General features: G+C 33.8%; 1 protein-coding gene across 3 annotated transcripts in view; it reads right to left on the bottom strand.

The window, feature by feature from the left end:
* Nucleotides 1–14101, bottom strand: part of LOC145668153 (uncharacterized) — a 1131027-nt gene that overhangs the window by 591248 nt on the left and 525678 nt on the right. Inside the window, exon 1 of one of the 3 annotated variants that reach the window (XM_081735743.1) lies at nt 9079–10205. The exons of the other annotated variants lie outside the window; for them this stretch is intronic. Coding sequence (XP_081591869.1) covers nt 9079–9145 — 67 coding nt within the window. The 5' untranslated portion in view covers nt 9146–10205. Of the gene's footprint in view, nt 1–9078; nt 10206–14101 lie in introns of those variants that run through there. 3 annotated transcript variants of the gene reach the window in all.

The raw sequence follows: 14101 nt of genomic DNA, 5'->3' as shown, positions 1-14101 counted from the left end.
AATAGCGAAGTTGGAAGAATGCAATGAGAACAGATGGGGATCTTGTTCAACGCCAATTAAATCAGATGAACCAACATGTAGTGGAAAAATTTGAGAAGTACGATGAGAAAATGGAAAAAGTAGCACAAAGGAGCACGGAAATTCAAGAGTCAATGGATGTTCTAGAATCAACGATTAATGCCCATGAAAATCACCTCAAATTACTGCAAGACGAAATAAATTTCATCAAGGAGAGATGTATTCCCGAAACTCCATTTCAGGATAATGGATACACGAATCATCTTACATCTACAGGTCGGGTACCTGATCGTCCTCCCAGACCAACTTTGGAACTTGATGGATCTTCGAGTGGTGCAGAGAGTACTGAAAGAGAAGGAAGAGTGAGGCAAACATCCAGGCGCAAACACATCTCCAATAGATGTATGAAGACGTACACAGGTAAACAGTTGCGATTCAGCGAAGTTAAGTCGCTTACAAAATTTAGTGAGTGCCAGAAGATATCCCTGCTAGGGCATTTCTCGAAAAATTTCAGGATGAATGTGAGCTCATGGGTGTAGATGAGTCTCAGTTTTTAAAACTATTGCCGCACATCGTGTTACCACCCTGCTTAACATGGTTTAAAGCTATTAGAGGTAGTCTTCATACATATTCAGATTTTAAGAATGCTCTTCTATCAAATTATGAAAACGATTTTATGGTAGCGAATAGAGATGACGTTTTGCGAACGAAGCATTACAATCCAAAATTACACCAGAGTATTATTGAATTTGTAGTATCTACATATCATGAGTTAAGATCACTAAATCCAAACCATCCGGAATCCCGAATTATAGCTTCCATTAGAATCTTATTGCCATTTAGACTACAACAGCTGTTAATGTCGGCACAGTGCATTAACTTCAACCATTTAATTATGCTCATTCAGAGTTATGAGAGTCAGTCTGCAATTCAGAATAACAATAAAATGCAGGATAGAGGTCAGGGTAATTATGCACGTAATCAGACACAATATGCTTCTGTTCGTAATGTAAATATACAACATGAAAATGATTCTAATAATAGAATGAGTAGTTATAGTGGTACCGGAAATCAAACGCAACCTAATGATAGAAATGGAGCTAGGAATTTTAGAAATAACAACAGGAATTTTAGTAGGAGTAACAGTTACCGCCGATCTTCACAAAATCAATTTGCAGATGGCAGGAATTCTGTAAATAGGAGTCAAAATATGGTATCATCCTATGAAAGACAAGAACGTACACAAGATTGTGCTATACAATGTTGCTTAAATGAACCCTTCGAACGTATAACTTGAACTTTCAAAAAGGTGTCCGACAGATTTGTATTAAATTGACCTTTGCTTACGTCTATGGTTAATATGTTTCTCAGTCTATTTATTATTAAAATGTATGTTGAAAACATATGCAATTATAAAATCAGTTAAGAAAGTGATAAAATTAATTTATGGCAATTAACTGAAAATACTATTGATTTGTTCCTTATAGTTTTGTTGCAATTTCCTTTTATAGCATTAATTGAGGAATTGTTAATTTGTGTTTCATGATAAGAAATTATCTAAGAGCTTTATTGTAAGAAGCTATTCTTGTTTTCGTGTTTTTATTCTATTCGAATTTCATGCGAGTATTATAAATATTTAAAAATAAAAGATCATAATTTTAATGTAAACGTATGAAGGTAATGACAGACTTATATAAGATAAATGCAACTTATTATATGGAAAGAATAAGAATAATGAATATCGAATCTCTTAATTTTTCAAAGTATTAAATGATAATCTTCAATGTGTTTATATGTTCTAATTTTGTTGCCTTCTGACCCTGCTAATATTTAATATTATGAAGATCTTTGTTTGTAAATAATGTTGTTTGTATATGAAGGAATAGTTAATTTTACCCTAGAAGGAAACTATCAGTTAGGTTTAATTTTTGAATAGCCCTATTCATGATAATTGTAAATCGTCGTTATTAGTATTGAGATATATTGATAAATATAAAAATGTGTAATGTTATAATATATTATATATAAATGGAAAAGTAGAATATTTGTATTAAAGTTGATATTAAACATACGAGGGCTATTCAAAAAGTAGGTGTTTTATGATATTTAACCCAGGGTTCTTTCCTTCATAGTATACAACGATAACGTTGTATGTATCATTGGCAATCTGTGCCTATTTACAGAAAGGGATCAGAGGCGAATTATGTGAGCAATATAATGTATAACGAAAAAAAGACATATAGAGATTTCAAGATTATTATTTTTGTGATCGGTAGCTAAAATATGATTTGTTGTTACTATAGCAACGATATAAATAATTGTACATATACGTAGACATCTTAACGAATAAATAAGTGTGTATGAAGGTCTATATATATATTTTAGTGCAGAAAAGTTAATTATGTAAACTTCGCATGGTCAAATATTAAAAGTCAAGTAAGAAAGTGTTAAAACGCGTTGAGTTATTTAGAAGATTAACTTAAAATACGAACCAGGCCCTTATAAGTAGAACTATTACGGTAGTCCCGTCCGGACGACATCTACAACGATAACGTTGTATATAATATTAGCAATCTGTGCTCATTTATAAAAAGGGATCAGAGGCGAATTATTTGAGCAGTATTATGTATAAAGAAAAGAAAGACACATAGAGATTTCGAGATTTATTTTGTAATCGTTAACTAAAAAGAGAGTTGTTACTATAGCAACGTCGTAAATAAATGTACATGTACGTAGACATCTTGTTGAGAAAATAAGTGTGTGTATAAAGGTGTGTAGACATCTTGTTGTATATGCCGAAAGTTGATTATGTACGCTTCTTATGGTTAAGTATTAAAAACCAGCTAAGAAAGTGTTAAAACGTTTGAATTATTTCGAAGATTACTAAATACGAACCAGGAGACCCCTTACAACTGGAGGAGAACAGAGGTCCACGGAAACGTCTTCGTTTGCAGCAAATGAACTGTCAGTAATGACTGAATATATATGATTATTGGTAATTATGATTACTATCATGCAAATGTACACAAACTGGTCGTACAAAAAATAATAATAATAATAATGCCTTTGTTGATTAAGAAAATAAGTTGTAATGAGTATTCAAATATATTACTTGAGTAATTGATATCACTGTTTTAAAAACAAAGTATTCTTTATCGACTGATCATAATTCTCTCCACGTAGTTAACACTTTTTTTTTTCATTTGCACGTGCTGAGTTCAGAAGACACCTGTTAATCACATATGCTAATGATCATTTTAAGCAGCTGCCTCTATCCCACATGATGGAAAACAGATAACGTGTGTGTTAACATTGTGTAAAATTAACTCTCTTTTCTTCAAATATTGTAGAAAGGTTTATCCGGCACATATTTACAAATATCTTTAGTTCATACAGTATGTGTACTAGGTGCATATGCAGAGGCGGACTCGAGGGGCATTCGGGGCAGTCGCCCCTCCCCCAGAAGAGGAAACTTTCTTATTTTATATATAAATAAAACCCATCCCGGAGTTTGGAGCTCTTAAAAGCAGCTCTAAGTAGCAGTATTACAACCCACCGCCCCCCCCCCCAGAAGTCCGTCCTGGATCCGCTCCTGTGCATATGATAGTTCTTACAACATAAGACACTCTACATTAAAATCCAAAGGGAAAAATCTTTCTTTGATCTCTTACTTTCTTGAAACAGTAACATTTCTCATATTCACAGTAAACAGATACAAATGTTTCTAATAAATGCAGGTAGTTTGGTGTTGTTCGGCTTACGTACAATATATGAAATGACTTGGTCGTTGTTTATTTGGAGTTTAATGTTCGCTCTCAAAGCACACAGGCTATATGAGATGGGACCTGCCGCTTAAAAGTGGGACCCAATCTATTAAAATGGGTTTCTAAATCAAGTATTCCCACCGGAAATCGATATTGACCATGCGCAGAGAATGAACGCACATTAGCCCACGAAGAAACACGTGTAATGATTGTTCTCTCACCCGTTTCAACATTTAATCCAACATGCAGTTGTATTTTTTTTTTTTCAATAGCACTACGTTAGGTTATTACATATTTCAGATCTACATGTTAAATGAATACCTACAATACCACATTTCTTATTCAGTATTAAAGACTGATGACAATACAGTATCACCAATGTTCATAAAAATCCAAAAGGTTGGAGACCTCTATCAGAGTAACAACGCAAGTAAAACAGAAGTGCCAAGCACTCATCAAAAGTACCTCAACTTCAAATACTATGACTATGAATGATACGATGTATTTCTAATAAACAGGAACTAAATTATAAGGGACTAAAAATTTGAGATTTTTCAAAGAGTTGTATATTTAAAAAAACCTTAAATAATTATCACATCTAATCACGTACACGATTTTCAATAAACGTAAAGATGACAATGCCGTTTACGATTCCGAGCAATTCGATATCTTAAACAATGCTGGGGGTAATAATGAAACTTGGTAAAGTTATGTCATTGCGTGATCTTGTTGTAATTACAACTACCTAGAACTATTAATGTAATGTTATAAAAGGAAAGAAAGACTATTAATGCAATGTCATAAAAGGAAGAGGAAAACTATTAATGTAATGCCTTAAAAGAGTGGGAAAACTGTTAATGTAATGTCATAGAGGGAATGGAAAGCTATTAACATCATCATAAAAGAAAGGGAAAACTATTAATGTATATGTCATAAAAGGAAGGAAAAACTGTTAATGGGATGTCATAAAAGGAAGGGAAAATTCTTAATGTAATTTTATAAAAGGTAGGGAAAACTATTAGTGTAATGTCGTACAAGCAACGGAAAACAATAATCGTTTTAACAATTTGCACAAATGGATCGTTTTAAGCTGTATACGGTAACAATCTTTACCTATGCGTATTTCCGAAATTGTTTGAGACTTCATATTGCTGTAAACTGCATTATGTTCTATATATGTGTGTGTGATTAAAATGAAATTAAATGAAATGAAATCTGTCAGTTTAACGTCCTACGTTTATGCCCGTTAGGCTAAGGGAGAGAATGATTAAGGCGTGAATAATAACGGAACAATTGGTGGAATAAGAGAAAGTGGGAAGAAACGCAAGGACACGATGTTGTCCACCATAAACTAACTTGCCGGGGATAGAACAAGGAACCCCGCGCACCAGAGGTAAGCGCTCTACCACTGAGCCACCGTGCTCTCTCGTGTTTAAACGTGATAGTTATGCAACCAGTTTTTCGAAATAAAACGTTTTGAGAGAAGCCAAAACTTCAATCTTTTGTGACTTTGTTTGTATCTACTAGAAATACGTCATATTATGATTACAGTATTTGGCACTAACCTAAGATACTTTCGACCTGATCTCGAGGTCGAGATTATTACTGTCGTAAATGCATCCAAAAACAAAGTGGATGTTTGAGAGCTTTTGTTATATTATAGCGTCTTTCTGTTTTAATAAATATGGCATTACGGGCTGTACCGAACATATGTTATTCATATGCTTCTTACGTATTACCTTTTTCGCGCTTATATGTTAACATCACGCTGCTACGGAATATTAAACATCTAACAGTCTTCCGTACGTTACATACCTATACGTATATTACATACAACAGCTATATGTTATTTATGTCCATCTGTATGTGAGACCTGACTGCTTATATACAGTTATTACTTTCGTACGGAAAATACGTTTATTCAGAATACTGTATACCGAAAGTATGTATAAAACATGCGTTTGCTGCGGGATATTACATAGGGTTGTACGTTAAGTCCAAAATAATACAGGATTTACGCATGTAACCTACGTTTTTACGTACGCCACATACTCAGTATAAATTTTAGCGTCTTTTATATATTAACTTGGAAGTTATAAAAGCTTTTCAAGATAAATTGCCCTCTTTGTATGTAATGATAATTCTTCCACCTATTTCAACATTAAAGTTTACAATATTTAAGAGGACTAGATTTTACTATAGATACAGGTTTCCATTGGGTAGAAAAGTCTCTTGAACACATTTAACACTTGGTCTATGTATTGACTTCCTTAGGTTAAGAAGAAAGTATATATTGATAGACTAACTGCTAATACTTAATTTCCTTCAATGAAGACCAAAAAAAGAAAAATAAGAAAAACGAAACATATATTCATATTTCTTTTGGTGATTTGAATGAAGTTCTTTTCTAATAATTATAATCTAATAATCTAATAATTATAAAGATTATAATCTTTAAACACTAAACTTAATATATATATATATATATATATATATATATATATATATATATATATATATATATATATATATATTTAGAAAGCAATGTAGTGATATACAAGACCCAAATACGTTATCATACTTTTTTAAGAGAATGTAACAACTAATTGTAGAATACTTCATTCCATTAGAATCGAAAATTCGCTTCACTAACCAATATTTACAAATAATAATAATAATAATAATAATAATAAACTATATGATTGTATTTAGAGATTGAATAACTAATTCAACTATTAATTTAATTTTTTAAGTGAAGTAATATGTTAGGTGTTAAGGAGTTTATCTTACGAAAACTTTTATTTCTTCACTCTATCCTTTTATATATATATATGTATAATGTGTGTGTGTGTGTGTGTAGGGTCGGATCCAGGATTTCTTGAAGATGTGGACCAATAACTACCACTACATTTGATTTTTAAATTTTTAAGTTTTTAAATCCCTTTATTCATCTGTGGTGTGAATGAGGAATATTACTTTTTGCAAAACTAAGCTTTCTTTTAAGCCTCAAACGGACACATGACAGCAGAAAATTTCGGAGAATGTTGCTTTTTCACTACTAGGTTCTCATTTTAGATAGTGTATATTTATAGTGAAAGGCGGTGCATGTGCTCCGGTGCACCCCCCTAAATCCAGCCCTATATATAAGTTATATAATGTGTGTGTGTGTGTGTGTATCCGGAAGAACAAAAAATCAAGAATTACCCGATGGATTACATTCAATTATGACCAGGATGTAGAGGGTCACATGTTAGGAACCAAGTTAATTGATAGAAGCGGTATTAAAACCGGAAATGGTAAAAATCAACCAGCTTAAAAGGAGATGACTATAGAGCAAAAACGGTAATAGACAGAGATAATACGTTTCCTGCAATCCAAGAACATATTTTATCTCCATTCTTTACTCTTCACTAAAACCGGAAGTGATCAAAATCCACTACAACTTCCGGTTTTTAAAAATATTGATTTACACAGAACAAAAACGATAAGAGCTAGCGAAAAGCTGTATTTCCGGAATCTATTTAGCGTTCTAAGAATAGGCCTTCTCTCTTAATACTCTATTCATATCGGAAGTGGCAGAAATCAACCACTTCCGGTTTTAATGTTGATTGGTATATAGAGGCAGTAATACATAGTGAGAAGCTGTTTCCTGCATTCAATTAACGAACAATACATTCAGACTCCATTTTAATATTTCTACTGAAACCGGAAGTGGTACGAATGAGTGATACAAAAAAAACAATTGGAAGACATCGGAAATTAGCTGTAGAGAAGAATATGGTAAAATAGAGAACCGAAATGGAAAATTGAGTGAAATGAAACAGTAACCTTTAAATATATTTTAAATTAATTGTTTTATAAAATGCAGAAAAAGAGATTTGGGGTATAATGAAGAAAGAGGAATAATCGCCAAGACTATAAAAACTTTGAGCGCTTTAAATAGTTCGCTAAAATCCGTTATAATGAATTGTGTCTCCATCTTTTTTAAAACTTTTCTCTGCTTCCTTGCATTTTATAATCATGTTTTTAAAAGTTTTTCTACGTTTATTATTATTATTATTATTATTATTATTATTATTATTATTATTATTATTATTATTATTATTATTATTATACTTTTCTTATGAGACGTTTTGAGATTCAATGTGATTACTTGTCAGGTTATAGGAGATCCTTACGTTCCATTGGGGAATCCCTCACATACATCTTGCAAAATGTTTAAACATACATTTTTCAATCGAGCAGGTATGACATCAAGTGTCATGTTCTAAACCGCACTCTCTACCTATCATTGTTTTAAAATTACAGCCCTCTGAAGTCAATTTTCTCATGCTTTCGGCACCTTATATCGCCGAAACTATCCCTCACTGACCAAAGTTCTACAGGACTTTTTTGCTTGTTTTCGGTGTCAGGATTCAGCTCCCGAAGTTTGTTGAAATAGTTCCTTACCATCCTGTAGATAGATTGATAGATAATGCGGTGATGTTTCTGTTTTAACATTACTTATATCATACTTCGTAATGCGAGGTTTAGCTCAATGGTGTAAGGTTAGCACAACGTTTTGTTATGGTTTTTGTCAGCGAAATTCATTATTCATTATTTCTTTCGGTCAATATTAAAAAGGAACATTAAGCTTCTATTAACCAAACTCAGAAGATCTTTTTCTTACTGGCTTCCTAAGATCCTAAATACGCCCCATCTGTATTTTTCAAACCAAGAAAGTATTAAATTCAAAGTTACAGATCTCAATCTTAGTACCCACATCTAATTCACTAATAAAAACAGATGAATATGCTCCATATGGTGTAGTTTATTTGTTCATCTGTCTCTTCGTCTATTTATAGAAAAACCCCTAGAAAAAACCCACAGACAAAATACTAATCGAATCGGGGACTTCTTTCAATAGAGGTGAACACTGTACCATTGAGCCCCCTTGTCCCCCATTATTATTATTATTATTATTATTATTATTATTATTATTATTATTATTATTATTGTATTAAATCGTCTTAATTTGTGGGCTGCTGGAATCTGTTAGCAACCAAAACATTTTTTCCGTGTCAACATCTGAAGCTAACCAAACTACTCCGATACTTTCCCGGTATGACAAAAGGAAAATCATGAAAAAAAATCAACATACAAAACGAGAAATATCGCTAATTTATCCATATTGTGAAGCTCACAAGACTTGATACTCAGTCACATATATATCGACATATGTGTTGACAATACATTTGCTGAATCAAATACGTCACTGCTAAGTATTCTTAAATTATAGTAGAGCAAAATTACTCACCAGGGATATTTGGAGGTTCCTCCGACACTCTGTACTCCAAAACTTGCATCAATGGAACTGTCTGCATGTTGTTATATGTATAAAACAGTTTAAAACTTCTTATAAGTTACGAAATTCACACATGTTATAAACATTTTATAGGGGAAGAAAAATGGTATTGATTTCATTAATTTGTGTTTTGTTTATGTTAGAAGAATATGTCACAATTGTTTCCGAACATTTCGTACAGAAACATGCTACATGTAGCAGTAAAACGTATTATTTTTGGCGGAATAGGTAAGTCACAGCATTGACTAGATTAGAGTCATTAAGAGAAAAATGAATGAATCGTTATATATATTTATTTCTATTCTTGTATTAATTGACCTGTAATTGTATTTTCTTGTTACTTTATTGAATACAAAACATTGTTACTTTGGATCTTAATTATGGCGGCAAAGGTGATAGGTCGCGTGTTATATGTCTTGTCAGAAGATTGTGATTATATCAAGTAACACTTCTAAAATAACACAAGAAAACCGTTCCAAGAGCACCAATAAAATGATTTTCACAAATTTGTTGTTATTCAACGTGTATCACTATTATTATTTCCAATAGGCGCACACATAAGGTCAAAGGTCACTGACACCACCTAAACATTACCACGTGTTGTTTCCTCACGGAAATATCTGTAGTGGGCACGATAGACATCGTTATTTCATTTATTAATTTCCGCTACAAAGTTATGTTGTAAAATATTCAAGGTTCGGAAATTTTCCTGTAGAACAAATGGATATTCATTTATGCAATGTTGTTTACTACAACTGCATAGAAGAGAAATAACGTATGTTTTTTGCACACTTAAAAGTCCGCGGCTTGTTTAACAGCCTGTCATCTCGTGTCTTGCTGTAAAATTGCAGATGTTAAACACTTTATATACACGCAGAAGGCAAAGCATTCAGTTAGAACGTTGCGAAGAAATCTTGGAAATAAATATCTAATAAACACGTAACACGCACTCCACGCATAACACGTTGGGGTGCACCAGAAAATCGACAACCTGCAGGGCACCACAATCCGCAGTACCGCCCATCCTTCAGCTTTCCGTGCAACTAGGTCGAATCGCCGACCAAGAGCTACTACCGCTGTCAGCAGTTCTTTCACCGCTCGCGTGACGGCGCTGCTGTGCTTTTCATATAGAGGTTTCCCTTCGCGCGCGCGGCCGGAAGATAATTTTGTGCGAGAGAGAGAGAGAGAAAGAGAGCATGGAGAACGTAGAGGGTTTTCAAATGGGGGTGGCTTAGAAAGGGTGGTCATGGTGATGACGATGGTGATAGGGTAGCAAAAAGATTACAAATAGACGTTAAAAAAGCGAGAGAATAGGGGGATGTTGAAAATTAGTTGCAATCATTACGGATATAATGTTTCCTTTTATCTTTTGTCACGCTTGACAAAATCTCCGAAATCACACCCACACACAAATGCGGAAGAGAAAAATGGACATTTTTATATAAAGTATTTACCCTTACACCAAAGGGTTGCTGAAACATGCTAAAAATCATTGCACAAATAATTTACTCTATAGTTCATGCAGTTTTTTTTTTTTTTTTTTTTTTTTAAGAAAGCATCTTTTGTCATACCAAAAATGAAAATTTCCTGGTGAAATTATTGGTATTATTCACAGTTGTTAATGCTAAGGAACTAGTGTTGCACACGGGATGAGATGAGATGAGAAGTAAGTCTTTCTCTCGTCTCGTAAAAGTTTGTAGAAGTCTCGTCTCGATCCCCGAAGAATTCTTTCTCGTCTTGTATCTCGAAGAATTCTTTCTCGTCTCGTTTCTTGAAGAATTCTTTCTTCTCATCTTAATTGTCGAAGAATTCTTTCTCGTCTTGTCTTGTATCTCGAAGAATTCTTTCCAGTCTTGTCTCGATTTTCCGAGAGCTCGTTTGCCTCGTCTCGTCTTGTAAATTTATGTACAAAATTTAAGCCTTGATTTTTCCTCAATTCCGTCTAGAAGTGATAAGAATCCTCTCGAATCATGAGAAGTCCAGGAAGGGTGTCATGTGATATTTAAACCATATTTATTATTTGAGCATATTGTATAATCGTATATGGTGAGTACAGTGTGTATGTGTGTCGCTTTAGAGAAGAAAAACTTCTCTTCTCATGGGCAACACCAAGAAATTCTGATCCTAACTTTAAAAAATATATATAAATTTATACCTCTCCATGGTCAGCAGAAGACTCCTGGAATAGTACCTGTAAAGTAAGTCTGGTGACCTTCCCCCACATTCTCTTTCTTCTTTTCTCTCCAATAGGCATTACCTTTCGAAAGCATTTTATTTATTAACATACTTTATGTGCAGTTTTTTTATTTTCGTATTAGTATCAAGAATTCTTTTAGACATCAGTGTTACATATTATATATATATATATATATATATATATATATATATATATATATATATATATATATATATATAAAATGCGGATCGAGAAGAAGGCCTCTAGATATAGAGGTTAGCTGCGAATATACTGAATAAGCAGTCGCGGACAGCCGAATAGGAGTGGTCCTCCAGCTTGGAGGTTAGGGTAGGGCTAACAACCTCATTCTGTATAAAAAAAAAAAAAAGAGTACTTGTTCAGAAATATTCACAAAAGCCTCGGACAAGGACTGATAACTTGGCACGACCTCAGCAAAAGAAAATGGACATGAGATTTGGAACATGGAATATTAGGAGTCTTTATAGGGGAGGCGAGTTAAAATCCGTAACGAGTGAGTTAGAGAAATACAGGATGGATGTAGTAGGAGTTCAGGAAGTTAGGTGGGAAGGAAATGGGTCTGTGGATTCCGGAAATTTTACGTTCTTTTACGGGGAAGGAAATAAAAATCACCAGTTAGGAACAGGGTTTTTCGTTCATAAACGTATATTACCAGCAATTAAACGGGTTGAATTTGTTACTGACAGACTTTCTTTTATTACTCTTAAGGGACGGTGGTGTGATATTATTGTTTTAAATGTACATGCCCCAACTGAAGATAAGGATGACGATATAAAAGACAGTTTTTACGAAGAAGTGGAACGGATATTTGACCAAATCTCGCGATACCATATGAAAATTCTATTAGGGGATTTCAATACGAAGGTAGGACGAAAGGATATTTTCAAACCGATTATAGGGAACGAAAGTCTGCATAAGGAAAGTAATGACAACGGTGTTAGACTCGTGAACTTTGCAACATCCAAAAACCTAATCGTGAAGAGTACAAAATTCCCACATCGCGACATTCATAAATACACTTGGACATCACCAGACGGGAAAACACATAATCAAATTGACCACGTTTTAGTAGATAGAAGAAGGCAATCTAGCATAATTGATGTCCGGTCGTTTAGAGGGGCTGATTGTGACACTGACCACTACCTGGTAGCAGCGATAATTCGAGAGAGGTTATTGTTGAATAAAGGTAATATTCATTGTCCGAAAACGTAGAGATTCAATTTAAAGAAATTAGAAGAGAGCCAGGTAAGAGAGAAATACCAGATTGAAGTTTCGAATAGATTCTCGGCTTTAGAAGATTCGAAGTGCACTAGTGTTGAGGATACCTGGATTGAAATTAGAGATAGCATTAAAATTTCAGCAAAAGGAAGATTCGGACACGCGGAAATACATAGGAACAAACCATGGTTCGACCAGGAATGCATAAAACTAGCAGAGAAGAGAAAACAGGCAAAATTACGCTGGCTACAAAATCCGAATGAAATAACTACACAAAATTTCGCAGATATCAGGCGGGAAACTTCCAAAACTTTTAGAACAAAGAAACGTGATTATCTGAAAGCCAAAATTAAGGAACTTGAAGATAATAGTAAAAATAAAAACATCCGGGACATGTATAAGGGAATCAACGAATATAAGAAAGGCTATCAACCTCGTGCTTATATATTAAAGAAATCTGACGGTACAGTTCTCACTGACACGGATAGCATCTTAAATAGATGGAAAGATTTCTTTCACGATTTGCTTAACACGCAACCAAAAACTAGTGTGCGTGAAGAAAAGGAGATACACACCGCAGAACCGTATATTCCAGAACCCAACCGAATAGAAGTAGAAACCGCTTTAAAGAAATTAAAGAAACACAAATCTCCGAGTGTAGATGAAATTCCGGCTGAGTTAATTTTAGCTGGAGGCGAAAAATTGTGGAACAAGATACACAAACTCATTCTCCTTATCTGGAAAAAGGAAGAATTGCCACAAGAGTGGAAAGAATCAATCATTGTTCCAATTCACAAGAAAGGCGACAAAACTGTAATAATTATCGAGGCATTTCTCTTCTGTCAACATCATATAAAATCCTTTCAAATATTCTATTAGCAAGACTGACCCCATACGCAGATGAAATTATTGGAGATTATCAGTGCGGATTTAGACGAAATCGATTAACTATCGACCAAATTTTTACCATTCGCCAAATACTCGAAAAGAAGTGGGAATACAATACCCCGGTACATCAACTATTTATTGATTTTAGAAAGGCGTACGACTCGGTTAGGAGAGAAACATTATACAACGTTCTTACAGAACTTGGAATACCGTGAAAGCTAATTAGATTAATTAAGATATGTTTAAGTGAATCCCAAAGTAAAGTCCGGGTAGGAAAATTTTTGTCCACGAACTTTCACGTCGAAAATGGCCTGAAACAAGGAGATGCGTTGTCGCCATTATTATTTAACTTTGTTCTGGAATACGCTATAAGGAAAATCAAAGATAGCAACCAGGGCCTACAGTTGAACGGTATTCACCAGGTTACGGCATATGCTGATGATGTAAATTTAATAGGGGATGATAGGAGAACAATAGAGATAAATGCAGAGATCTTATTAAACGCTTGCAGGGATATGGATTTAGAAGTAAATGCAGAGAAAGCTAAATACATGGAAGTGCGTCGGGACCGTAATACAGCAAATTGTGGATGCGTTAAAATATTAAATAATACTTTTGATAAAGTGGATAGTTTCAAATATCTAGGATCAATAT

The sequence above is a fragment of the Thermobia domestica genome, chromosome 13 (genome assembly GCF_964235325.1).
Source record: "Thermobia domestica chromosome 13, izTheDome1.hap1.1, whole genome shotgun sequence".
In the NCBI taxonomy this organism is placed as follows: domain Eukaryota; kingdom Metazoa; phylum Arthropoda; class Insecta; order Zygentoma; family Lepismatidae; genus Thermobia; species Thermobia domestica.
The sequence above is the reverse complement of the archived record's forward strand: the minus strand, read 5'-3'. Positions and strand labels throughout refer to the sequence as shown.